The sequence below is a fragment of the Nothoprocta perdicaria genome, unplaced genomic scaffold (assembly GCF_003342845.1).
Source record: "Nothoprocta perdicaria isolate Ctin4 unplaced genomic scaffold, notPer1 scaffold_101, whole genome shotgun sequence".
Classification (NCBI taxonomy): Eukaryota; Metazoa; Chordata; class Aves; order Tinamiformes; family Tinamidae; genus Nothoprocta; species Nothoprocta perdicaria.
The window spans coordinates 2,214,447-2,241,720 of NW_020454106.1; the positions used below are offsets into that span (position 1 = coordinate 2,214,447).

At 46.6% G+C, this 27,274-nt stretch overlaps 1 protein-coding gene across 1 annotated transcript; it reads left to right on the forward strand.

The window, feature by feature from the left end:
- FBXO16 (F-box protein 16) lies at nucleotides 1–27,155 on the forward strand. The gene is made up of 10 exons (XM_026041280.1): nucleotides 1–29; nucleotides 554–746; nucleotides 2,844–2,986; nucleotides 8,021–8,056; nucleotides 14,501–14,707; nucleotides 16,065–16,229; nucleotides 16,944–17,176; nucleotides 21,695–21,800; nucleotides 25,073–25,295; nucleotides 26,879–27,155. The coding sequence occupies exons 3-10, from the start codon at nucleotides 2,891–2,893 to the stop codon at nucleotides 26,944–26,946; spliced, it is 1,134 nt and encodes a 377-aa protein (XP_025897065.1). The 5' UTR covers nucleotides 1–29; nucleotides 554–746; nucleotides 2,844–2,890; the 3' UTR covers nucleotides 26,947–27,155.
- Nucleotides 27,156–27,274: the final 119 nt, after the last annotated feature.

Sequence of the window (27,274 nt, forward strand, 5' to 3'; positions counted from 1 at the left end):
AGGCGGCCTGGCGGGAGGAAGGAGGCCTGGTGAGGGTGAGGGGCGRCCCGGCCGGGCCCGGGGGGGAACATGGGGGGCACAGGGGAGCGTGTCCCGTGGGAAGGGGCCAGGCCCCAGCGCGGCCCTGCCGGGAGGAGCGGCGCGGGAGGCGCTGGGGGGAGCGCTGGGGCTGCCCGTGAGGTGATGGTGGCCGGAGCGGGGGCGGGGGTTGAATACGACGTGATCATTCCCTATCATTAACCTTAAATGCAGGTTSTTTCATATTATGAGCTTGACCCACCTGGTAGGGCAGTCAGTGGAAGGATTTCCATTGGCTTCAGTGGGATTTCTACGCCTCCCTCAGACAAGCAGCTTGGAAACACCTTCTGTGCTTAAAAAACCCTTATTATTTCCGCTGCCTTTTCCCCAAGCCTCTCTTTTGCTGATATTTATTATACCTGCCACCTACTCATTTTCTGTTGTTGTTTTTTCCTAAGAGATGGATATTATTAACTGCTTCTATAGTTTTCTTCCTTGCACAGAGAACCAACGTTTGCCCTCTCTATATTTCAAGCTTATTAACCTCATCTGCTGTCCCTTGCTGGTTGGCTGCACTTTGGATCAGCTGAGCTGGATGAATTTCATCCGAGGATACGTGAAGAACCAGCTGGAGCAATCTCTGGAATGTTATTGTGGGCAAGGAGTCCAAAGATAACGACTGGTGCTGAAGAGAAGCAGGGCCCCAGCTACAGACCTTGCCAGCCCCGGTGCGTACACCACACTGGTCACCTTTTAGTTTATGCACATTTTTATACACATTTTAGTGCATAAAGCTGTGGCAGCCCCATCTGGCTGCCGCATATTCCTCCTTGAATCGGCAGGATCCGAGACTTTCGGAGAAGCAGGATCCTGCCAAGAATGGGGAGAGTTGGTGTAGGGAAGGCAAGGGCAGGTTTTGCCCTTGGCAACAGACAACCATGCTCAGTAAACTAAGTCTTAGAAGGTCTGTGAGCAAATTGCARTTGAATTTTTAAGCCAACTGTGTATTACAGGTAAGATACTCYCAGATTTTCTRACTCTGATGGCTACATTGCATGGAACTGAGGATCTTCTTAATGAAAAAGCTCACTGGATCCCAGTGTACACCATACGCCTGTGAGGAAACCAAATAAAACGTGCTCTAAAGTGACACTGCAAGGCCCCAGCTTCATCAAAGAATGTGTCCTGTAAACACAGGCTGCCGAGGCTGGATGTGGGGCTCCCTGCCTATCCTGTGATCCCAAATGCAGCTGGCAGGGAKAGCAGACAGGCTTTGCCATGTGTGCAAGTCTCAGGCTGCACTCACTTCCTACTTGGATGCTCCTTGCCTTTGCAGCCCCCTTTAACATATTGTGTTTGTCATATCACATTCAGCTCGGGCAAATGTGGATTTCTGGCATGGGGGGCTACAATGTGGCTTCTACCAGGGGTGCTGGAACCCCCATTTTTGGCRCGAAAGGAGCACAAGTGGGTCCAGGAGCAGTGCTGAGCTCTGCCAGGGCGGCTGTCCCAGCATCAGGCAAGCAGGGCTTTGGAGGGGAGGCAAACTGGAACAGCAACATGGACTTGGGAGCGTGCTGCAGTGACAACTGATGGGTTTGTGACTAATGGAGAGGCTTGTCCCTGAAAAACAGGGCATAGTTGCCTGAACCTGTTTTTTTTTGGCAGTGGAGCTGTTTCTCCAGCTTGCAATGTTGCACTTCTGTGCATTGAAAAAGGCAGGGGCATTGCAGGAATAAAAATGAGAACAAAAAAACACAAGCATAGAACTTGCCCAAACCCCTAAGTGAACCCATTTACCCAAACGCACCTAAGAAGTCGCACGAGAAGTTTCCAACTTTTGCTAACTTCTGAATGTAAAACCTGGAAACATTTGCAGGTCTTTCAGCTCTTCGTGGTGTCTCTGTGGGAAGCTGGAATTGCTGCCTGTSTACTAGAAGTTATTTAAGAAACTCCAGCAAAAAGAAAGAAAAAAGCCAGACTCATAATGAACTTATATTCTTGCGTTGGAGCCATACCAGATGGAGAGAGAAAGATGTAACAGCAGCTCTTTCATTTACTCCCTTTTCCCTCTTTGATTCCATAATAACGTAGGAGAGAAAGGGAGGGGAAACTAATCAAAAAAGGTGATGTGCCCAGACAGATCCTACAGTGTTTTTTTGAAGATGAAACTCCCATTGATACCAACAGGAATTTTGTCTGGGGCTTGGGATTTCACACAGCCGTGTGGTCTGTCCAAACAGCCCTTAAAAATCTGCCTAAAGACAGAATCCTGAGAGATTTCAGTCAATTCTGAACCGTTTTGAATTTAATTCTCTCAGCTGAGTGTAAAAGAAACAAACAGGCCCGTTGAGACCTGGCATTATTTGCCCGTCAAAATCAGTAAAAACCTATTTTGCATCATTTTAAAAAAAAAGAAACTCCAGGTCAGTATGCTGCCTACAATTTTCAGTGCCAACAACTGGAAAGGGAAGTTTCATTTGCATTCTGCCTTGCTGCAAATGCCCTGTTGTCACTATTCATGCAGCGAAAAGCAGAGGCCATATTCAGCATCTGTGACAGGAAAGACCTACTTGATTATTGATTATTTGGGTTTCATTAGTGCACGGTAATTCCACAGGGAAATGTGGCCTCCATTCTCATGGTTATTGTAGATACATAAAAATAAAATSAAGGTCTTACCAACTGACTTACCAAGAAATTTGCTTGTGTAATTGCTGTGCGGTGAAATCTTTGAGTTCTTCCTTCAAGTAATTTGATTTTCACTAACATAGAGTCGTGGAGGAGTGCMGAAATAATGCTGATCTTTATTTTATTTGTTGCAGCTTTTGCAGCCAACAAGACCTCAGGGGATCCACCGTCTCACAAATCCATGGCATTTGCACCTGCTAAAAACATGGACGGCCCCAAGCTACAAACCAAAATGAGCACGTGGACCCCCCTCAACCATCAACTCATGAATGACAAGGCAAGTTCCAAATAACCCGTTAGAGGCTGAAACCTAAATAATTTAAACAAGAGGACACTACTTGAATCACCTGATGAATTTGACTTCTAGGTGGAAAAGCTGCCYTTATTTTTGAAGGGAGATTTTGTGGGTCAAATTCAGAGAATCACAGAATGGTTGAGGTTGGAAGGGACCTCTGGAGTTCACAGATTCACAGATTCACAGAATATTTAAGGTTGGAAGGGACCTCTACAGATCATCTAGTCCAACCTTCCTGCTCAAGCAGGCACACCTACAGCATGTGGCACAGGGTGGCATCCAGGCGGGTTTTGAAGACCTCCAGAGTAGGAGACTCCACAGCCTCCCTGGGCAGCCTGTTCCACTGCTCTGTCACTCTCACAGTGAAGAAGTTGCTCCTCACCTGGAGACGGAACTTCTTATGCTTCAGCTTGTGGCCATTACCCCTCGTCCTATCGCTGGCCACCAGTGAGAACAGCCTGTCCCCTTCCTCCCTGCATTCTCCCTTCCTGAATTATACATATTAATCATATCCCCTCTGAGCCGTCTCTTCTCCAGAGAAAACAGGCCCAGCTCACTCAGCCTCTCTTCATACGAGAGATGTTCCATTCCCTTAATCATCCTGGTTGCCCTTCTCTGGACCCTCTCCAGAAGCTCCACGTCCCTCCTATACTGGGGTGCCCAGAACTGAACACAGTACTCCAGGTGCRGCCTCACCAGAGCTGAGKAGAGGGGCAGARTCACCTCCCTTGACCTGCTGGCAACRCTCCTCCTGATGCAAATTGAACTAGAGTTCATCTAGTTCAAGGCCCCTGCTCAAAACAATCTCAGCTAGACAGGTTGCTCATATCTTGTCCAGACAGAATTTTGAATATTCTCAAATCCTAAGGCAAATTATCAAGCCTCAGATAAAATTACWTTGTGATTTTCCCTGTGAAGGTCATGAGTAATGAAAAAAGAATTTACAGATTCTATTTACTATTAAGAGCATATATATGTATCACATACGAATGTGTCCACACAAACACATCTTTATAACATAGATACATCAATATGTCATATAAAAAATCAAATGTTCTATTGTATGTTTTTTAAAGCACACAGGTATTTAGTCCAAGTATTGCCTTTTTTGTTTTGTCTAATCAGTTGTTTTTAAATTAAAAAATAATCTTTTTTTAGCAGAATTTGCTAAATCAACCTTTTTATTATTTTTTTTTACATCAGAAGGCTTCAGTTCAACCTCAAAGCAAAGTGAGTGTCAGTCTAAGTTTCCAGGTGGCTCCATCTCAGCTCCTAGGRGAGAGAGCTAGACCTGGCAGCATTGAGGCTGCCTTAATATTTTGGAAACTAAAGTGATGCACTTAATTTATAAATAACCAGATGCACTTCCTAGCCTCCCACTCTGCAAACTATATCTGGGATCTGCTAACACAGCTGAGGGTTTTTGGCTCCTGCACCATCACAAGGAGCATAGTCTGCTCTTGAAATTCAGTTTAGAATTCTGTGGATGATTCATAGAGTTTGGTTCAGAGTGGGCTATTACATCATGGACATTTCTGGATTTCTCAGGTCCTCTGGTTTTGCTCAGTTTTCTGTGTTTGGAACTCAGTGACAAAAACGTATTTTCCAGGAAAGTACCCAGCCTCCTGGGGTTACCAAAAAATGTAAATTTTATCATTTCCCATGGTATTTTTTTTTTCTGATGGTTAATCCCTTGTAACATTACAGGATGAGACCTTGTCATTTGTCTGAATACCTCTAGCATTAGTTTCATCATCCACATCTTCCCGTGCTAGTTTATTCAAGTCTTCTATAACCAGTAGACTTTGTGGAAGTTCTCTCACTGTGCATCAAGCCAACACTTGATCTTTTTTTGATAAATTAAACAGATTGAGCCCTTTGAAGTCCTCCCCATCTGGCAGATTCTCCAACCTTTGAATCATTTTAATGTCTCCTTCCTACACTCTCTTGGAAGTCTCATGGAAGTTGCATCTTTTTGCAAGAAAGTCTCATCTCACCAGCAAAAGGTTCCTGAGTAAAACCACCCTTTCCCACCAACTCCTGTGCTTCTTGGGCAGTCATAAGTGCATGGGGCTGCATCAAAACCTTTAAGATCTCCCATTGAATTGTTGTGTACTCCAGCCCTTAAAGATGTTCCAGGAAGAAGAGCACATAGCATCATCTGCCAGACCTGTGCTCATGATGAAAGTCATGATAAAAAGTGTTTATTTGTTTCTGATCCAGGCTTTTACAGCATGAATCCACCTGAAACTCTGTTTCGTTTATCACGGTGCTACTGCCAGTGCTGGCTCTGCAGAATTAGTGAAAAAAAAAATAAGTTGCAACAAAAACATTGCTGACAGCTGAAATTGGGAGATAATCAAATTAATATCCGTAGGGAGCTCGTGGGTGAGAAGGTGCCGTTTTCCTGCAGTCATCTCTGTGCTCGTTTCTGCATTCTTGAGGGAAGAGAAAAAAGACTTTGTAGTCATGAGATGATGCAAAAAATCCCAAAGAGAAGATGAGAGTGTAGGGAGAAAAGAGATGCCTGGGCAAGGTAGAATAAAGTAGTCTGTCCTACTTGTTCTCTGCTCTGCTTGTTGGTAGAACAGACTATGAGAGATCAGAGTTGATCCAAGACAGATGCATTTAACTATTTAAGCTCCATCTAAACCATGATTTGGAGCCAACCCAAAGACAGTCAGTAGAGTAAATTTACCCCTTCTCCCACTTCTGGGAGTTATTGCTGGGCAGCCATGGTGGTTTTAGAGGGAGAGATGCTGAAGCTGGACTAGAGCTAAGGATGCAGTAAAATTAGGGGATGCATCAAGTTGTCCTGATTGTCACCTTGTCAACMAACCAACCCAACAAACCCAACCTGTCAAGTTGTGCTGACCATGGGGCTGTGCTCCACAAAGCAAAGGTTCGTGTGCTGAGGTGGCCTCCTGCTAGACAGCACTTTGGTAGTGAGGTCCAAGAGTCCCCAGGGATATTGTGTGGCAAGGGCTAGAGGGACTTGCCAAGGAAGCTTGGACTTTAATTAAAACCACCTGAAGAAATCAATGTGGGATGACTGTTCTCGGTAGCATCCTAGGCCTGCGGCTGCATCCAAGAGCAACCAACTTCAGTAGACTGTGGATATAATTCCAAGGCCTTGGAAGGGAGGACAGGAAGCATGGGCTTGATGAAGGTAGTGGAGGATTATACCCATTTTGGGCCATTCTGTTGCTRGTTAATGCTTCCAAGTGCCTGGAGTAAGCAGAACCGTCTGAAAGAGTTGGCTCAGATGTATCTCCAAGAATGCCAAAAGCAAATACGTGTCTTTCTTTGATCAAAGATCATTAAGATTGCTTTCGGTTATATAAATAGCTCCCTGTTTCACTTGAATTATCTAACCCAAAACTTAGATCTTTGGCTATTCATCACTTGCTYGTGGCAAATCCTTTCCAAGTGCAGCCAATACAAAGCTCGTTAGGGGGCTTTTTTACTTTGCCAAGTGTCCCACATGCAAATAAAGCAAAAAAACTGTCAACATGCAAATAAAAGTAATGTCATTTTTCCCACCCCTCACGAGAGACGCTCCTGCTGAGAGAGACAGAGCTAAAACAGACATCTGCTCTACCAGACCGGCAGCACTGAGGATGTCTTTCTCTGCAGGAACCTTCTTTGCAGGCTGTCAAAGCAATATCATATTTGGAGTTCATAATGATTAACCATGTTTTCCTGCTTCYAGTTAATAGCTGTTTTTACGTGCAGTTACGTGCTCTTTGATCTATCGTCTGAAAAAAAAAAAAAGAAAAAAAAACACATCTACAGCATTTTCCTACTTCCCAGGTCACAATCATGAGTGCAGAAGGCAGTTTTGGGAAGTCACTTGCTGGTGCCTTCAGGCTCAGCTCYACATGATAAAGGTCCACGTCACAAATTTTGACAGATCAGACTTCTTGTAGGTTGTCACTGCAAAGTGGCCAGTGACAACAGAGCCACAAAGACTAATGTTAATGTTTCKGCACTTGGGGAGGAATAACCCGGACACCAGGACAGGCTGGGGACTGACCTGCTGGAGAACAGCACCGCAGAGAGGGACCTGGGTATCACCGTGGATGACAAGATGACCACGAGGCAGCAGTGTGCCCTGGTGGCCAAGAAGGTCAACGGGGGCCATTAAGAAGAGCGTCTCCCCCAGGTCGAGGGAGGGAATCATCTCCTTCTACTCAGCCCTGGTGAGGCCACATGTGGAGCCTGTGTCCAGTTCTGGGCTCCCCAGGACAAGAGGGATGTGGAGCTGCTGGAGAGAGTCCAGCGCAGGGCTCCAAGGATGATCAGGGGCCTGGAACATCTGCCCTGTGAGCAAAGGCTGAGGGAGCTGGGCCTGTTCAGCCTGGAGAAGAGAAGGCTGAGGGGGGACCTGAGCAGTGTCTGTAAATACCTCAAGGGAGGCAGTGAGGAGGATGGGGCCGGCCTCTTTTCAGTTTTGGACAGCGATAGGACTAGAGGAAACGGCCACAAACTGAAGCACCAGGAACTTAAGAAAACATTTCTCAGGAACTTAAGAAAACATTTCTTGACAGTGAGGGTGCCCGAGCCCTGGAACAGGCTGCCCAGAGAGGCTGTGGAGTCTCCTTCTTTGGAGATCTATAAAAACCRCTTGGATGCAGCCCTGTGCCACGTGCTCTAGGTGACCCTGTGTGAGCAGGGGGGCTGGACTCGATGACCTCTGAGGTCCCTTCCAACCTTAAGCATTCTGTGATTCTATGATTCTAAGGTGGTCAAACCCTGGAACACGTTGCCCAGAGAGGCTTTAGGGTCTGCATCCATGAGGATATTCCAAATCCAACTGGACACAGCCCTGAGCAACCTGATTTCCTTGACCTTACTTTAAGCAGGGAGTTTGGGCCAGGTTCCTTTCAACCTCAACTATTCTGTAATTCCATTTAATATTTATAGGTTACAGAGATTGTTTTTAAAACTGATTTTTTTTCATATTGAATCTGCCTTTAAATATTCAATTTTATTTGTGTGTATATGTTTTTATAGGTATTTGAAGAAAGAAGAGTCCTGCTTGGAAAATGGGTAACCTTTTCTCTTTAAATTCATATTTACATGTCTTTAAATGCATGGATTTCTGAGCTATGATGGGAATTATACCCTGTTTTGAAAGAAGGAGACTCCTTTAACTGACATAAATGTGTAAATGAACTGTAACTGCTCTGGTTCTGAGGAAGGTAAAGGTTTAATTCCCTCTGTGTCCACATTCTGTAAGCTCTGAACTTGGGAAATTCCATTCCATTTTTCAGAATGGTTTTGAAATAGGATAAGAAGCCTTGTGAAAAGTCTGTGAAGTCTTCAAAGAGGATTTTTATTCCTGCCACCCCCTGCTAGCAATTTCAAAAACTAATAATAGATATATTAGATATATTATCTGCCAAGTGCACGCATATGTCTCCTCATTCTGTAGTAACCAAACATCTCACCATCATTTTCTGTCTTTGTATTCACAGCTCCCACATGAGACAGGGAAGTGCTGCAACCCCTTTTGCAGATGAACAAATGAGGCAGGAAGAGACTTAAGACAGGATCTGTCCATCCCAAGCACACTTGGCTGCAGGTTAGGTGTTTAGGACAGGCTTTCTCTGGCCAGATGTGAATGTCTGGAATACAGATATGTGAGTGGGGATAGTCTGGCCTCAATGCACTCCTTGTACAGTCAACCCAGAGCAAGCAGCATTTCCAAGGGGTAATTCATCTCACTTACTGTAGGATGAAAGAATGGGTCTCTAGAGATGCCTCTTTCTTTCCACAGCTTATGAAGGGAGTTATACTGATTTAAAGGAATATAACCTTAAGTGACCTACCCTGGAAGCTGATGACAGACCACACAACCATAGACCATTTGCTCTGTCCTAACCTCACAGCTTCAGGACCATATTATCCTTTCTCTTTTATGAGGCAAAATCCATTTAAAGGTGTTTGGAGGAAGCACATCTGCTTTGTCTCCTATGCAAACAAGAGTACATGCTCAGAGAGCTTGCTGCAGTAAATACATATCCTTAAAAATTGAACCAAAGAAGCAATTACATGGCCACATATAATATACACAAGCTAAATACRAATATAGAAATGCTAGCTAAATAGAAATATAGAAACGATGGTCCTCATCTGCAGGCTTTGATAAAGAGTATTTGCACAGTAAGTCTGTTTGAACAGTGACACTTATTCCTTACGCTTCGTACCTCGCTTGTGGAATCTTTTGCATGTGAGATGGGTTGTAGGGATGATTATTTTGATTTTAAGCTCATAAGGATTATTCATCTTTACAGGAAATGTGCTCTCCATAATCTGTTCATTTGTGTGCATTTGAATAATAAGGAACTTCATGGAAACCAAGAAAACAAAGTAATTGCATGATTATTGTWCAAAAAGCCCCTTTTTAGCATGATAGTAACTGTCAGATCTGAAACTCAGCTTGAAAAGTGCTGGTATTTTAAAATGCCAATGAGATATATGGTGACAAAAGTGCAAATTTGTGTTAATTGGAACCCTCAGTGAAAGAACTGAAATCTGGAAATGAACCTTCCCCTTGACATGAGTGCTGGATCATTTTCTGCAGGGTTAARTGCCTGACCCTACATATGACACCAGATCGTAGCTGTCATGATGCTCCTTTAGAGCTGTTTTTTCTTGTGGTTATGGCATCCATCACACCCATGACGAGGGCGAGGAAAGCACAAAAGCTGCTCTTACAGCCTTGGTGGCCTGTGGCACGGTGGTGGGTGGTATGTGAGGCTAGAGCAGTTTCAATTTGGGAGAAAACGTGTCAAAACATCACAGGCCSCTTGGCAGGACTTTTCCTGTTGATTCACACGGGCTCCTAGTGCTCTCAGCATGAAGCTGCTGACAAGTGGGGTTGTTTGGTGGGAACCCYGATTCAGCACAGGCAGAAATGACTGTAGGCTGCAAGCCTGAAGTCTCTTCTAAATCCAGAACCCATCAATACTGCAACTAATATTTGGACAATGGAATGGAAAGAACATATTTGTTTGCAGATGATACCATGCTTGGAGGGATTCCATGAATGCCAAGAATCTGCCAAAAAAATTGGATGTATTTTGATAAGGATGAGTGAAAAGTGCTACATTTAAGAACGGCCATTACAAAAACTGCGAAGAAAGCCCAAGTGTGTAGCATTTCTACAACAAAAAACCCACTGGGAATTATGGTGGATCAGAAACTGAGTATGAGCTGATGGTGTCTYGTAGTTGTAAGAGAGGACAGTGTCTTCACGGGCTGTCTGGAAGGCAGTTCTGGTCACTATATTTCAAGTGAGGACCATTTGGAGATACTTCAGAGAATAAGTTGCAGGTGAGAACAGCCTCAGGTCCAGAAAATTTGAAACCCATCTGTTTATTCCAGGGAGGACAGAGAAGAGACATAGTAACACCCTGCAAATAACATGTAAAAGTTGTTTAAAAGAGGAAAAGAATAATCTTATCTCCCCACTCACATTGCACGGAGCAAGGAATCGTGCCTCCAGTTGCTGTGATGGGATCTAATTTAGACATCAGGAAAACCTAGCGGTACAGATAGCTCGCTGCTGGAATAGCTTGCCTAGGGCTTAGGGGTGGAATCTCCATCACTGCAGCCTTTGGAGAACAGGTTAGGCAAACACTTGTCAGGAAGGTTTAGGTCGAGCAGATCCTGCCTTGCGGCAGGACATGAACTAGYTCTGTGTTTCTTAACCTGTTTTAAACTGCAGGACCATTTAGCCTTCTGGGAAGGCAGAACAGGTTGCCTTGAGCAGCATTGCCACAGTGGTTTCCCTTTACAGCCACGTAAATATTAGATTACACTTGGTATATTCTTTAAAATTATTACCCTTGATTTTATTTACATGCATTCAGGACTCCATTTTCACCCAGGTCTTTTGTGCCATCATTTCACAGAATGTCACTGATGTCTCTTGGGCAACTGTGGTCATTAAAACAGGCAGAGAAACAGCTCGCTGGCCCAAAGGGGCTGCTTTTCCCTGCGTGCAGGGACATGAGGTGGCTGTGTGTCACCTGTGGGTCACCCAGGCCCATGCAAAAGATAAATTGTGCTGCTCTCTTTCAGCTGAAACCCTTTTGGGACTAAATTGGGAAGGCATGAATGKTTTTCTTTCAATTTTCCTCTTTATTCTAGCCTTACTATATTGCTCCCCGGACATGTGCTCTTGCATGCTGCCTTTCAGCCTCRCTTTCTGCTATGTTCTCAACATTGCCAGCTAAAAACTCCTCCCATCGACTTGAAAAGCATGAAAACACCTTGCTGCACCCCAGTGCTCCTTGCTCTCGTGCTGGCACCCAGATGACTAAATTGACAATGAGGCAGAGGTTGAGTTTGCAGATTAAGACAGCAAAGCTGAAGTGTCTGTGGGTGATTCGAGCGCCTCAGCTCCCTTTATAACCCAGCGAGGTGGAGACAGTTCAGGGGAGCCCGGAGAGTGACTCAGCTCAGCCGGGGGCCACGTCTGTGCTGGTAATTTATATTTTCAGGCTCACGGGTACCACTATGTGCTGCCAGGCCGGAGCATTCCCCATAAACCTTCCCAAAATCTCCTCTTCCAGGAGAAGGTTCAATGAACTTCCAGGTTCAATGCAGACTTTTTCTAATTACAGTGATGGAAACAGAATAGAGGAGGTGCGAGGGCAAGCTGCAAGGGCCTGGCAAGGAGCTCCTTGGAACCAGCAAAGCTTCCCATTTTGCTCAGTGGATCGCTGTGTCTTAGGGAGACCTGGGGCTTGGCTGCTTCATCTCCTCTCACCCACTGGTGAGCTGGGACAAATCCCTGTATCAGGATTGAGAGAGGCCATCTGGGGAGGGAGGCAACGACCATTTCTGCCCCATTGACCGGGGAATCCAGCCCTCCTTTTGCCGAGCGTGTGATTTTAACCCTGGGAACTCGTCTCACCCTGCCCGGTCCGAGGGGAAGGTTACGGCCTCTTTCAGCAGCTCCTTCAAATCCGCCACAGAGCCCGTCCCTTGGGGCCTCTTTGGGTTAAGCCCCAAGCTGCCCTGCCTGGGCGCTCCGCTCCCGGGCTCTCCCCTCGTGTCAGGCACCATTATTTGTGCCTGTGCACTCAGGGATTAATTGTAAACGGACTCGAGGATTAATTGCAAAGGGAGGGCGGCGGTCCAGGCACAGCCCAGCACGTTCCCCCGCACGTTCCCCCGCACGCCGGCGGGGCCTTTGTGTCCTGCAGTCCCTGCGGAGACATTGTTCATCCCGGGAAAGGCAGGAGAAGGGGGGAAAAAAAATTGCTGGCTGCGGATGGGGAAGGCGCAGCACGTTCCAAAGGGGAATCCGGTCCAACTGGTTGGGCTGCTGTAACGCGGGCGAGGGGAGGAACTGAGGAGAAAGGCGGCTGAATGCAGCATGGGGACATGCTGGTTAATCCCTTAATCCTAGGATGGCTGAGGTTGGAAGGGACCCCCAGGGCTCCCCCAGCGCAGCCCCTGCTCCAGCAGGGACACCCRGAGCACGGGGCACCCGGGCGCATCCCGGCGCGCTGGCAGATCTGCAGAGCAGGAGCCTCCGCAGCCTCCCTGGGCAGCCTGGGCCAGGGCTCGGGCACCCTCCCACCAAACAAGTTCTTCCTCACGGCCACATGGAGCTGCCTGCGCTGCAACCTGCACCCACTGCCCCTTGGCCTGCCCCTGGCCACCACCCACCAGAGCTTGCMCCTTCCTCCCTCCATCCTCCCCTCGGCTCCTTGGACACACTCACCAGCTCCCCTCTCACCCTCCTCTTCTCCACGCTCAGCAGGCCCCGCTCGCTCGGGCTCTCCTCACACGAGAGCTGCTCCAGGCCCTTCCTCAGCCCTGGYGCTCTACAACAGAGCTCTCTCTTCCAGCTCTTAATGTGATGGTTCCCCAGCTCCGTGGCCGCTGTTGGATGTGGTGGGGAGGGATCCACATGCTCCCATGTGGTGCTGATTTAAGTGGCGTTTCCCTGGGAGCAGAGGGTGTTGCAAAGAGCTGCAGAATCCGTGGTGGGCTGGGAAGGGTTAAACAGGATGGATCCAACCTCTGGGCAAGGAAACCACCTGCCCCCTTGGCCTTGGCACCAGTCTGGGACAAAAAGCAGTCACCACAAATCGGTGGCTGTGTCCCATCAGGAGAGGATGTGGCTGCGATGGTGCATGGGGAGTTTCGGTACCAGGAAAGCCTTTCCCACCAAGCCGAGGCCGAGGAGGGGCAGGCAGGGCCCCCCTGTCCTCCCCGTTCCATCGTTGTCTCATTTTATGTCTCCAAACACACATCCAAGCCCTTGKTCCTGCTTCAGGTTTTACCCAGGCCTCTGCAAAGCCCCATTAGAGGGGATATTTCCATGCAAAGCAGGGATGGGAGGGAAAGGGTGTATCCCTGCTCTCCTGGCCGGTGGTGCTTGGAAAGGCACGGACTTTGGGGAGCTTCCGTCTCTTTGCCTGCTTTCCTGGCAGGAATGCTGATTCTGCCCTACTTGTCCTCGCTGCCTTCCTAAGGGTCTTGCAGCCTTGTCTGCCGGGGCAGGAGACTTATTTCCTTCTTGTGATCTCTTCCCATGTGCTAGAATTAGATACATCCAAAGAAAAAGAAATGGAGAGTTGTTCCAAATGACCTGGGATTAAATGACTTTCCTCTGCATGACTTTTCACGTGCTCAGTATAATTTCAACCATAATTCWGCCAGCGTCTCACTTGTCCGTAGCATCTTTTCGGGAAACAGAGGAAAAGAGATTTGAATTTCTGTTCTGCTGTGTTGAGGGGTGAAGAGAGGACAGTGGACTTTAAATTATTTACCCACAATAAAGAAAAAACACAGAAAGTTGGGAGAACAGTCCCTTTTTCCTCCTATTTTTCACTGTTATGGAAATGAGGTCAGTCCCTTCCCAGGAGATTCCTGCTGCCAGGACCCTTCCCGTCAGCTCCTGTCAGCACCAGCTGGACACCAGGTATTTGCCATCAACATGAGCTCAACACCAAMTGTTGCCACCCTGGCTGCCACCAAGCAGGAGAAGGATATGGGGGGGATATTTCTCCCCTGTGCAGTGGGGCTGCTAGAGTAAACTCATTGCAGCTCTTGAGGCTCTCAAATATTGCAGTTTTGGGGCTATATAAGTGCCAGGATAGTCAGGGAAGTGGCAGTGAACTCAATCTGATTTACGACCTGCTCCTGCAACCACACATCGAGGTYTCTTTCTGTCCATGAGTGAAGCTAAGGCTCTGAACTAATTCCAGGCTTGTGAGCATGTGCGTCTGCCAGACTGGGCCATCCTGGATCCTTGGAGGACAGGAAATCATAAATTCCATGGCTTCAGCATCTCTTCCCATGTAGCGTCTCCATTTGTCCCTGTGTGCTCACTTTGCCCTGGCACGAGTCACCACAAGCTGCTGCTTCTGCCCTTTGCCTTGCCTTAAATGTGTGCTTTATTTTAACCAACTGAAGCTCAGGTTTCTCAGAGCTGAAACTCCCTTTTTGTTGTTTCTTGCCCTGCAGTTTGACAAGTGGACGGACGCCCAGAGGCGGCGGGTGCTGGGGGACCTGCTGGGGCGCTGCTCCCTGGCCCAGCAGAAATTCTGCGCCAGGCACCTGCAGGAGCGAGTGCCCCGTGAGGCGCTGGATTTCACCATGCAGCTCCCTCGCGTGCTCTCCTTGTACATCTTCTCCTTCCTGGATCCTCGGAGCCTCTGTCGGTGTGCACAGGTGAGAAAGCAAACACGTACCTGAGGTTCAGCAGGGCAGGTCACACCAGTTAAGGAAAGGAACCAGAAGGAAGCAGCTGTAGTTTGTGCTACGCGTCAGTGCTGTTCTTTGCAAAGCCAAAACGTCTTCAGGACTGGCTCAGTGCAGGACTCTTGCAGGATACTCAACACTGCACATGCACAGATGCATCCTGAGAGTTAAGTCAGAGCAGCCAAGATTTACAAAAGTGAAGAGYATTTCTGGATGCTCAGCTCTGCTCAGCTCTAAGGCTTTTATTTGTGGCATTTTATGAGGTCAGTCATTCTGAAGAAGGAGGTCTAGCTCTTCCTGAAAATCATGCTCTTTTGCACTGTGTGCAAAAGCATTTATCATTTTGGAAAGTATTGGCCCATGTGGGTTGCAAAGAACTGGATAAGATGCTTTAAGAGAAATGATAGCAAACACCAGACACTTTAAAACACTTGAAGCTGAAGTGTTGGGTGTGGGGAAGCAACAACCTTACAGAGGTGTTTTTGAATGCAGTGGCTAGGGATTTGATCTGCTCTTTCTCYGAAGGTAAGTTTGCAAGGCATAAAATGCTATGAGGTAGCACCTGAAGTAGTTCTGAATAAACTCAGATATTAGTGCCATGATCACCACACTAACATAGTACTGCAGATAATAAAACTACTATATCAAAACCTCAGCCTATTAAAGCTCACTCTAGTATCTTTCTCCATAAAACRCTTCATGTTTTAAGTAGATACAACTCCCACTATTCATTCACARGAAGGGAGAAGACAGGTTAGGAAATGTCTTACTTAGCTAAGGCATTAGGTGAGCACTTACTTATTTTATGAGGCCACTTGTGTCATATCATTGGATAACTGTGTTTATAAGCCCGGCTGTGCAAATAAAAGTGTTTGCCCTTAGGCAGGAAGAAATATTGATGCAAGGTGGCTGCATGACGGAGTGTAATGGCAAACACGAAGGTACAGAAAACACTGAGAATGGGTCTGTCAGTGTTGGGGTGGTTTTATTGCTGCTTTTGCCAGTGATAGCTCATGAAGGCTTTTTATTTCAGGCTGATTTTGTATGCTCGCTGAGTAGAAATGAGGGAGTTACTTCAAACAGACTGGAATGTGTCCTCTAGGATAGTGATTTTGGAGGAATTCAGCACATGCTTATATACTGATCACTGCTCASAAAGACCTTGAATTTGGGTTTAAATGGTGCATAAGCAGAACTGTGCTAGTTTTAAGCCCAAAGAGGAGCTTCATCAACAGGGGATGGTCTCTAGCCCATTGTTATCATTTTGGATGCTTGAAACCTCAAGATTTTGCTCTACTCTTATACCTAGTTTACTGTGCATCTGCAGGTGAGCTGGCACTGGAAGTACCTGTCGGAGCTGGATCAGCTCTGGATGCTGAAGTGCCTACGTTTTGGCTGGTATATCAACTTCTCCCCAACCCCATTTGAGCAAGGAATCTGGAAGAAACATTACATTGAGATGGTGAAAGAGCTGCGTGTTACAAGGCCAAAGGTATGTACCAACCTCCAGTGGGAAAACTCGGAGCCAGCAGGGCTTATAAGTCTCTTATCTCTTTTATCTTCCTAGAGTTTTGCACTAGTAAAATAGAAACTATATAAAAACATCATTCAAGGCTGTTGCCCTCTCTTCTTCCCCACCTTCTAGAGCATATCCTAGCCCACCTCCATCAACAGGTCCTCTGATAAGCAGAAATAGGGCACTCTACTTCACCCATGCTGAATTTTCAGTGTCATTTTAGYTTGTGTATTGAAAAAGAGCACAGTCAGCCCGTTAAAATCCCTTGGAGTTGTCTCTTTCTGTCTTATTCACAGTTGGCAGGGCTGTTTTCTAGAGGTGGAGCATTACTCAAGAGTCATGGGTTTCTTCTGAGATTGACTGATGCATGGTTTGGAGGCTGTGAAGGTGGGATTCTTGCGGTGTCCATAAAACATTTTAAAAAGTCCTATTTCTAATTCTAACCAGTCCCCACAGGCTGGCTCCATAGTCAATGGAGAGAAACCAATGCATCCAGAAATGAGATGAGATCATCTTAACATAGTATTTGGGACATGGGCAATGAATTGCCCTGTCTGGGTGCTTATTTCTGTCAACTGGGGCCTGATTTGGGGTTAAATACCCAATTCTTTGAAGACTAAAGTTAAGCACACAACTACCACTTCCCTTGAAGTCTAAAATGTGCTTTCTTCTCTTCCTCTCTCTTCTTAGACCCCTCCAAGGGATGAGTTTGTAGTTACCAATGTGAAGCCAGTGAGGAGCAACGTCCCCGAGGCAAAACCTTCTCTTTCGCCAGCTTTGCCATCAGCTTCTGTGCTAGGAAAGAGGAGAGACAAGGAGAAAAAGGTGCTCCCGCCGTGGCGCTCCTCTGACAGGCACCCGACGGACACCATCCGATTCAACTACCTCGACAACTACGATCCCATCGAACAGGCGAGGCGGGCGTAAGAGCCTCTTCCCTCTTCAATTTGTGTGACATGGGGCAGGATTAGAATAAGAGTGCATGTGTGAGACTATATATTTGTGCATATCTGCTACATAATATTCAATAATGAGTAGTTTTTGTAGCTAGACTACCAGAGAGAGACTGCCTGGCTCCAGTAGTGCATCAGCTCCCAGAATTGTCTGTTCAGCAACCATCATGATAAAGACATTTCTCTTGTCTCTCTTAGTTTTGCATAGCAAATTGTGTTAAGACAGCCCCTTGTCTTCCTTTGACACATCTGGCATCACRTGGTTTCAGAATCTGAGGTTTTCCACCAATTTCATCATTATCCTGAGTCTGATGAACGGGGAAGCTTGGTGAAAAGGGAAGCTCGTCCCTGTGTGAAGGACCACAGGGTTCTCACCCCACTGCATGTGCTGAGGTGCTGCTCATCTCTCTTGACCGTGCCAGCAATTCAAACCTTGAAGGATCCAGATTGCCCTTTAAGAATGTAACTGATATATCTAACAGAGCTGAGATTTGCTCTGTGCACAGGAACACTCAGCCCATGAATTGCCCCAGACCAGAGGTCTGGGCTCAGCAGTGATGTGCTCACGTGGGCTCTTTCTCAACGTGTTTAACTTCGCTGGACCCACCGCTGCTCCGGGGTGTTCCGCAGRGTTCCCAGTGTCTGAGCAAAAGCCTTTTATGAATCATTTTTAATCCGCGTCCCCTAGGACTAGGATACTGCATCACTTCAAAGAGCCTTCCAGTTTCTACCTCACCCTCTTTTTGTGGTGCGTTTCCCGACTCTAGCACCATTTTTTGCAGAGCTCACTGAGACTCTTAACCAAGCACTTTGCTAAAGTGCTTCTTGTTGCAAGTAGAAGTTCTGACATTATTTTTTAGTGGTGCTAGATGTTTCTCTAGAGCAGCTTGCAAAAGGCTTCTGTTGGGTTTGGAGTTGTGCTTGGCCATGTATCGACAATGGGACAAGTTATCCAAAGGATTTAAAAGTTGCATGTTCTGCTGTTGAGCTGTAGGTGCAGTGACAAGGAGGAGCAAACGATCCTGAGCTGCTAATGCTACATGAAGCACATTGACCGTGTTTGCCTCTCCTAAGTGAAACCCGAACTTCTCTCCATTTGTGCAAAGGAGAACATTTTAATGCACACTGTTCTAGCAAAGCTGGCAGTTATCTGTAATTACAGAGGATTATTCCAAGGAGAGAAATGAGATTTCCTCATTTACTGAGGCTCTCCTTTTAATAGCACTTAAGCTGCAAGCACTTGCTCATGTGCGTCTCCTCCGCAGCGGCTTTTGCTGTCGTGCAGCAGCACAGGTTGAGTCGCTTCAGGTGCCAACCCAACTCCTCACTCTTGTAATAAAATTCACTTCTTTTCTTTGGGTACATGGTCAGCAGGGTCCCTTCTGCAGCCCGGATCTCCTCCAGCTAAGGCCCCACGTCCCTTCTTCAGTCCTCAGTGGCTGCTTGGGATGGTGACTTCGGAATTTCCTCCTCTTCCCTGATGGCAGCAGGAGCAGCGAGACATCTGGACATCTCATTCATGGGCAAGGACATCTCATCCATGGGCTAGGAAGGCAAATCCRAACCCTTCACAAGCTGTTTAATCTCACCCCAAACTCACCGGCTTAGGCAGCCCAGGACCGACCGGTGTTTGGGATAGCAAAGTAAAACAGGGAACCAAGATAAAAGTCTCTGTCCCTCCAGGCTGTTCTAGGTACAGTCATTTTTCAGGTCAGATGAATTCTTGAAGCTCGAGGACATAACATTGGCTGTTCCTGTAAACTAAATGCCAGGAGAAATGAAACTTCTATAAATGGAGATTCGTAAAGCAAGAGGTGAGATTTCCCAAAACAGTGTGTTTTGTAGGAGGGGCAAATGAGGTTTGTTGTGGTGTGAATGTGTATAAAGAGGAACCAGAAATTTCTCACCGCACATCCTGAGCGTATCTGAAAGATGCAGCAGAACTACCAGGGAGCAGCCAAATTGGTGGCTAGAGATGAGGCTGGAGATGGCCCCATCTAGAGATGGGGCTGGAGGCCACCAGGTTGACTGGCAAACTGAGGGCGGAGAAACCATTTTGCTTCTGTTTGAATTCTGCTGTGTTGAAGAAAACAGGACTTACAGAAAATTCCTGGTGAATAAACAGGATTACATCAAAGGAATACCTGACGCCGGGATCAAAGCTACATGCAAGACTAGTCACTGGCTGCTTCTTTGAATCAAAGTTCGTCTGCCTAATGTCAGATTAAATTCTGCAGAATTTAAGAGGTAACCAAAAAAAGGAGAGATTTTTTTGTAGTTCTTGCACTTCATCCAAGTTTTCTCTTTGCAGAATCTCATGCTATATACTCTACTAGTCCAGAGGTAGGAGGTAGGTAGGAGGTACCCCAGAGAGGTAGGAACACTCCCATTCATCTTAATCTGGTGTAAAATCTGTGGCCCAAATGTCAGCTAAATGGCAGAGGTGTCATCTGATTCCATGTTGGTCATGTCAGAGGAACCAGTAGCCGAGATGCTTCCTTGGCGCCAAAACTACCCTGTTGTGAAGCCAAAGGGACCACACGTCCTTCCTGAGGGAATTTACCTTTGTAAAATAATCCAAGAGCTTTCTGTAGAGCAACCAGAGGAGCTCTTTCTGTGGCCAGTGCTGCTGTTCATGTCATCAAGGAGGAGAAGATTTGATTCAGGTGGGAGAATGTGGCAGAAGCTTCGTAGTCGCTGAGCAGGGAAATTAAGAGCGGAGTCGAAGGAGTGCAGAGGAGAAAAGGTGCAGGCAGGGCTTGAATTACAGGCTGCCTGGAAGGGGTTATCAGAAGCCCGTGCTGGAATCATCGCTGTGACCCGCAGCGTTGCTGGATGTTTCTGTGCTATTTATCATAGGGTGATTTCACTTAGCTCGCTTTTGTTTCCTGCCTGAGCTGTCCAGGTAGTTTTTCATTTCAGATGCTAAGAAAACAGGGAGCAGCGAGGACGGATTTGTCTGGTCTGGGCTGCAAAGCAGTATCACAAAGGTGAAATGAGACTTTTTTATCTAAAACATGGAGCAAATCAGCAATTTTTCCCCAGGTTTGCTGGGAGCACAGCCTGCCCGGAGAGGAACAGGAGGGCGTTCCTTTGGCTCCGTGCATGTGCAGCCTTGCCGGAAGGCATCTGGTGTCTGCGCTCCTCGCTGCCAATAAATCAAGAGCTTTGCCTCCCACTTTTATCATGSAGAAAGAATCCCCATCCGAGCGCTGGCTCCTTGCCAGGCTGGTGTCCTTGTGCCTCGAGGAAGAGCCCTGCTGCTTCTGGTGACAAAATAAAAGCTCCTTCCCCTTCCATGACCATCCTTACTCCGAGGAGGCAGCGCTTGAGGTTGGTGACCTGGTCCAACACTCCCCATTGAAGCTAGTGGAGATCCTTCCTTATGGCAGCTCTTCCTGGCAGAAAGGAGCGTGTCTGTCCAGGGATGGCTGTGGCATTCCCTATAATTGGATCGGATTTCCTCTCTTGGCTGGTAGCGAAGGGTTTATAAACAGGCTGCAGTTTTCCCCAATTTGCTCTTCGAAAATAATGGGTCTGATTTGTCTTTGTGGTTCTTCTTCTGCAGCCGGTGTGGGGCGATAGGAGAACAGACACCAAGCGGTCTTGGGTGATTTGGGGCTGTTGTGTGTGCGGCCCTGCTTCTCTGTGGGATGTAGGTCACTTTTAGAGGCAGTTTGTAGCCCAAATATTCCTGATTTTGCACCCATAATGTGCATTCTTACATGCCTCCCAGGAAATCAGGAATGCTGGCAACGGAGCTGCTAGATGTGCTAAAGACCTGCTTCGAATTTGCTGCTTTTGTCAAGTTTCCTGTGAAATCATTTGCAGAATATGAATGTGGAAGGGGAACAAACACTTTCAGAGCACATATTTTATGATCTGAGTTCTTAAAAAAAGCTTTAATGTAGCTTTCTACACCAGATAATGGCATAACACGTCAGCAGGCTGTATTCCAGTGTACTTATTTTCACGCTCTGGAATATTCCTGTTCTGCCAGGTAATTACATTGACTTTAATAATAGCTGCATGCAAATGTATATACATATGCAAGAAAAAAAAAAAAAAAAGGTGTTTGACTGCAAAAGCAATGAATAAACAGCTTTTTGGAAGGGCAATCCTCAGGTCTTATTTAGGTTGCAGGTTACCCTGACTGAACTAATGATTCTCCAATAAAYTAGGTTAAAGAGGTACCTGCCTTTCTGGGAATCCCTTGAAGTTGATGTAAAGCCACTTATGTCGTTTTAGCTGAAATGAGGAAGCCTCAAGCTAAGGGCACGTGTTTGGGTGCAGGAAGGTTACAGCAACTTAAAAAATAGTGAATTACTGCCCTCCTGTGAGCCACAGTAGCTGATTGGGTGCTCTTACCAGGGCAAAATAAAGGGTTTTAGCTTAAGCCATGTCTTTTTGTTGCCTCCTGGAAGGGATTTTCTTCTTCTCAACCTCGGGGAATCAACCTTCTTAATGCTATTCTGTTGCACCCTGCAGGAGRAGGAAAGGAGGAGGGGAGACCCCAGACCTCAGCCATCAGGCAGCCGAGAAAAAGAAGAAAGCGGCCCGAGGAGCTCCCAAGCTCCGGAAGGCAAATTCCCTGGTGGGTATTCCTGGGATGCAATTGCACCAGCCAGGGCCCATGGAGTCAACTTCGGGAATGGTGAAATGCTGCTCCAGGCTGCCAGGCACATGTGCTGCTTGGCCCCGAGGGAGGTATCCAGCCAGAAGGGATATAAGGAATATAAGGGATATAAGCATGGCAGGCTGCTCCAGGGACAGTCTCTCACTGCAACTTAGACATGGTCCATCTGCCTTGGTGGGAAAAGGACTCTGTGGGTCCGATTTTTGCCACAGTGTCCTGCCAGCCACTTCCCGCACTTCACAAAGCACTGCATCAGTTCTCCTATGACAAATCCTTGCCCCTTAAATCCTTGCCCAAAGCTGCTCCCAACTTGTAGGCGTTGTATTCTGATGTCAATTTATACTTTGCTCATTGCACCAAGCTGAAGCAAGCAGCCCTTAGGTCTTAATACTGCGGATTCATTGCACTCATTGCTGGTAAAATAGGGCATCCGCACATGAAAGCAGTGCAGGGAAGCGAGGGGTCCAGACAGCACCATGGGTCTCAGCTTTTGTAGCTGTAGCAACAAATAACTGCCAGGAGAAGGACGTATTTACAAGCACATTGAGATTTTTTGCAAACTGGGAACGCATCTCCTAACTGATGAAATGTAGGGAACACATGTGAGTTGAGCTGAAAAGGGTTTACATAAAAGAGATGTGTTGTCTCCTGAGATTGAGAGGCCTTCTCCTGACCCAAATACAGCCTGTTTGCCAGGAAATGGATTCAGTCACTGTTGGAGAACAGAAAATATAATTTAAGTTATTCAGCTCGTGTCTAACGATTTCCATTCTCCAAAGGCTGCTTCAGTAGCCGTTAGAGCAGAGAGCCCTTACAGAGATTCATTCCACTGTGGCTTCTTGTTTCAAATTTAAAGCTGTTTTATTGTCAGTACAGAAGTGAATGGTTCTTAGTTGAGGGTAGACTTTGGTTTTCTTTCCCCAGACTTTTGGAAAATTATGTCATCTTCTAAGCTGTTTAACCAGCAACTCACAATCAGAAGGACACAAGTAGCCAGGYTGGCTCCCAATGTGAAGTCACCCCCCTCCTGCATAACATCTGTGGGAGGTTTTGCTTTAAGCTGCAAAATTGTCGTATTTATTCTCCATATAATCCCAAATTACAGCCCTGCTGATATGCCTGGCCATTGCTGTTTACAGCACTACCTGACAATAAAGGAAAATATAGGATGATGCCCGAAAAAGAATATATATAACTAACTAGGAATTACCCTGAGTTCATCTCCATTTGTTATTATTAGCACTGGGGAATCTTGTTGAAATGAAGACCTGTTAAAAGCACTCATATTTAATCAAGTGCAAATAAAGAGGCTTAATGCCTCTTTTAGTAACTCCTTAGAAGCCAAATGAAATATGTTGAAAGAATAAATGCCCCAAGCAAGCAAACATCCAGTCATATTAAAATGAAGCTGCTAAAGGAATAGATCAATGATCCAAGAAGATGAGAACGAAGGATATTGCAGCYAACAGGGAAGATGTGTAAAGGGCTATTATACAGATTTCCAAGAACAGAAGGCCAAACAACACCCAGTGAACACCAAAATGGAMGAAAGAAAAGTAATTAAGTAATTCCTAACTCCTGGAATTACCTCCGCTGGCTCCAGGTTGGCATACGGTGAATCAGTTTTTCTCCCAGTAAACCTGTGGGGTTGGGGAGTTTATTAKTAATCAGGCAAACAGTGGCAGAAAAGACACAAGACTCGCGTTTCATTTACAATAAATTAAACTACATTAAAGTAAATTAGGGAAATTACAGTAACTAGTAAATTACAATGCATTAAAGTAAATTAGGTCTCTGAATGAAGGGCCCCGTTCCTGCCTCGCCACGYGCATGTGTCCCTGCAGCGCACCACAAATAGGGAGCTCAGTGAAGATCCTGTGACAGATACAGCTCAGCAGTGATTCCCCTTGGTCTGCAGCGGGGGAAATGCCCAAGTTTAAGGCTAAGACTAGTTTCAGTGTTAACTTCAAGCACTTTGGTGGATCAAGGCTTTATGGGTTGTCCTGATGCTTGCGGTGCCTGCAGCGGCTGCTGTCCCAGCGCTGTCATTCCCGGGTACTTTATTAGGAAGGGGAAAACTCTGCAGCTCGGTGCTTCTGCTGTGGTGCTTTGCAATTGCTGCAATGCTGGGTTTGCCTTTCAGCTCTCTGTTTGTTTCTCTTTGAGGGACTCCACAGCTGTTCTTGAATCACTGCCTTATTTTTAGCACTCCCTAAACATCTTTTAGACAGGAGCAGTCGTTCTTGCCTCACCACCTGTATCCTAAGGGAAGGAGACTCCAGCATTTGAGTCAGGAGTAAATTTTCCTACGTCCTCTTGACCAGGAGTTGATGTTTCAAGTATGGATCACATTAATGTTATGTGAGGTACATCCCACATGAATATCCAGGGCCCTAGGCACCGACTCCACCGTCCTGTGCAGGGTGTATTGATAGCACCTATATTCTGCAAAGCTTATTTTGAATTTTACTCACTCAGAGAAGAATTTTTTTTTAACTTCAGAGGACTGCTCCTGAGAGGGAAAACTACCCAGGATAATGTTTGGAAATTCAAGCTCAGCTTATAAATATGAGACTAAAGACATAGCCTAGCCAGACCAGAAAGGCTGGGTCTTTCTGCACAGCCATGTTACCATGGGCACTAGTTGCACGTCCAACTTACCTGTCCTTGTTGCTTCCTAATAAGTTTCTACTTAAGTCCTTCCATTCTATAGTATTGATTATTCTTAGCAATTAAATTGTATCCAGGAAAAAGAGCCAAGGTTATTGGTCTGCAGCACTTTCCCCTGTGCTTTTTAAATGTTTAGGACCTTTTTGAAGGAATAAACAATCACTGTCTTGCTAGGATAATTTTCTGCTCGACTTTTATCCCGATTGGAAATTGGTTATTCAGCAATATATTAATATAAACATCCTTTGCACTGCAAGACTCCAAAGAGCTGGTGGGACTGGGAGGAGCTGGAGCCATCAGCATGGGGGGGAATTTGCACATTCATTTGTGGGTTGATGTAGAGAGTCAATTAATGAGGGCTTGGCCTTGCTGACATCAATTTCTAATTGGGTTCTTTTGTCCTTAAGGTTAGCACATAACAGAGCCCCTGTTCAATGTACCAAATTATGCTCATACCATCAGTTAGGGATATAACTTATAGATTGAAGATCTCAGAGGGTTCCAACATTCTCAGTTCCTCTGGGGCTGTTCGGATGATACTTGTTGCCTTCTCTTCCCAGCTGTCGCTTCCGACGGATCTCGAGTCCGTTCCGAAAACGCCCGTTCGTCCCAGCTGGGCCGCTCAGCAGCCGGKGGGAGAGGTGCCCAGCAAAGCTGCTCTGAAGACCCTAATCCAAAGCCCCCAGTGGAACGCGGGGATACGACCAGCGCCCGTCCAAGCAGCAGCACCCAAGCGGCGTGAAAGAGGGAGGAAGGACTTCAGGACAGACACCAGGTGTCCATGTTAGTAGGCTCTCCTATCCCATCTGGAAGCTGCTGTAGATCCCATCCAAGCTTAGCGCGCACAGGGAAAGAGAAGGTGCAAGAATATTCCCGAGGGCAAAGCAGAGCAAGCATATTCCTGCAAGCAAAGGAGACGGGGGCCGTTCTGGGTAGTGGGACTACAAGTGAGTGTGTTTTGCTGCCTTGGAAGTGAAAACGTGGCCAAACATTTCAAATCTGGCAGTTGCTAGATCCACCTGTGTGTCATGGCCATCGTGAACACCACCAAGGGCTTCACYGTGAGTTTAGCTCAGTAAAATTCAACGGCAAAGCAAGGAATGTGAGGTGCAAAAGTCATAGTGGGCTCAGTCCAAAGTCCCTCGACTGCCAGACCCTGGATGGATGCCACCAGGAATGGGCATCAGGGGCTTATTGAGCAAATTAGAAAGCAACTTGCAGAACAGCTGAGAAAGCAGTGGGTATGTGAGAACCTCCCAAAAACAAGGAGGCAAACTGCCACCATTGAAAGTAATTTTATGCCATTTCAGTCCAGATCTGGCTTGGGCAGCTTTTCCTTTAGACTTGACCTCTTGGTACACCCARCATCTCCAGAAGGTCCTCCGGAGAGACACTGGTTTTCTGGGTGAATATTCGGTGTGTCTCAGAAGCACTCTGTGCTTTTCAGGTTGAGGTGAAAGTCCTTATGGTTCACAAGGGAGTTGTCCAGGTAGGAATTGTAGTTTTGGGACCTGTGGTATTTTTCATTAGACCAACAGGGGTTGTGGATAAAGAACCTGGAGTGGACAAGGGAAAAAAAGACATCTGACATGATGCTGTCTGGGATTTTTTAGGAGATTGTAGAGTGAGGGCAGCTCCTACAAGGCAGTGGGTGCTCAGGAATGATCCCATGTAGGAGGAGGAGAGCAGAGCGTGTGGAGACCTGCAGGATCTTCCCAGCTTCCAGCACTACTAGCAGGTGCACAGGCCATCCCCCACGAAGAAGGCCCCCAGGGCAGGTGACTGATCCCAATCCGTGGGAGCCAGAGGAAAGGATTTAAACACAGACCGGGATAACACACTGGGAAAGGTGCAGGGATGGAGCTCGCTGCACAGCTGTCCAGCCCATAGAAATTTAAAACCAGGCCCTCAGACAAACCCCATCGCTGTGGTACAAAAATTACCAAGGTGAATTGTCTCAAAGGGATGGCTTTTGGATTAGGGGCAATTTCCTAGGCAAAACTATACTTTTTTTTGTGTGTAAATCCTCCCTTAATTCCTTCAGTGACCTCTCCCGGACCTCTGCTGGACTTTTCCCAGGGTAAATTTAGCAGCTTAGGCTTGTGTTGCAGCTGGGCTTTCCCAGGCTGGCTTTGCAGAAGGTCAGAAAGGTGGGCAGGAAGATTAAAGAGGTTTTGATATTATTATTTTCTCTATAATGAGATGATGAATGGAGACAGACCTGCCATACTATCCAGATTTGTAAAAGCATTTGCAGCATTAAATGCCACTGAAATCCCAAGGGTTGGCTAAGTACCTAAATATCTTTAAAATCTGAATTCTCTAACTAAATGTATCTGATTCTCATGGTTTTTTTCTCCTTCTAGCACCTCTGCTGTTTGAGGCGCAGCCATGGCACATTCCTCCATCAAACCCAGGATCTGATACGGAGTGAGGAGGATCCAGAATATCTTTCATGTCAGCAGAACAAAGGCTTATCTGCCTGGGAAACAACAGCAACATTAAGGGACTCACAGGCTGTGCTCAGCGAAGAGCAGTCGCTTTTGAAGCCTTCCCAAGGATCCAGCTTTATTTTTATCAGCTCTCACTAAAAGGGACATTCCCATTGACCTCAAAATGGGCAGGGAGATCCTGGTCCATTCTCACTTAGGCTGCACAAAAGAARCCAAGCTGCCCGGAGGCCAGTTTGGAGCAGGGACTTGGTGCTTTTCTGTGAGTACAGCAGTGCCTCCTGCCTGTCCCTGGCACTTCCAGGTGGGATC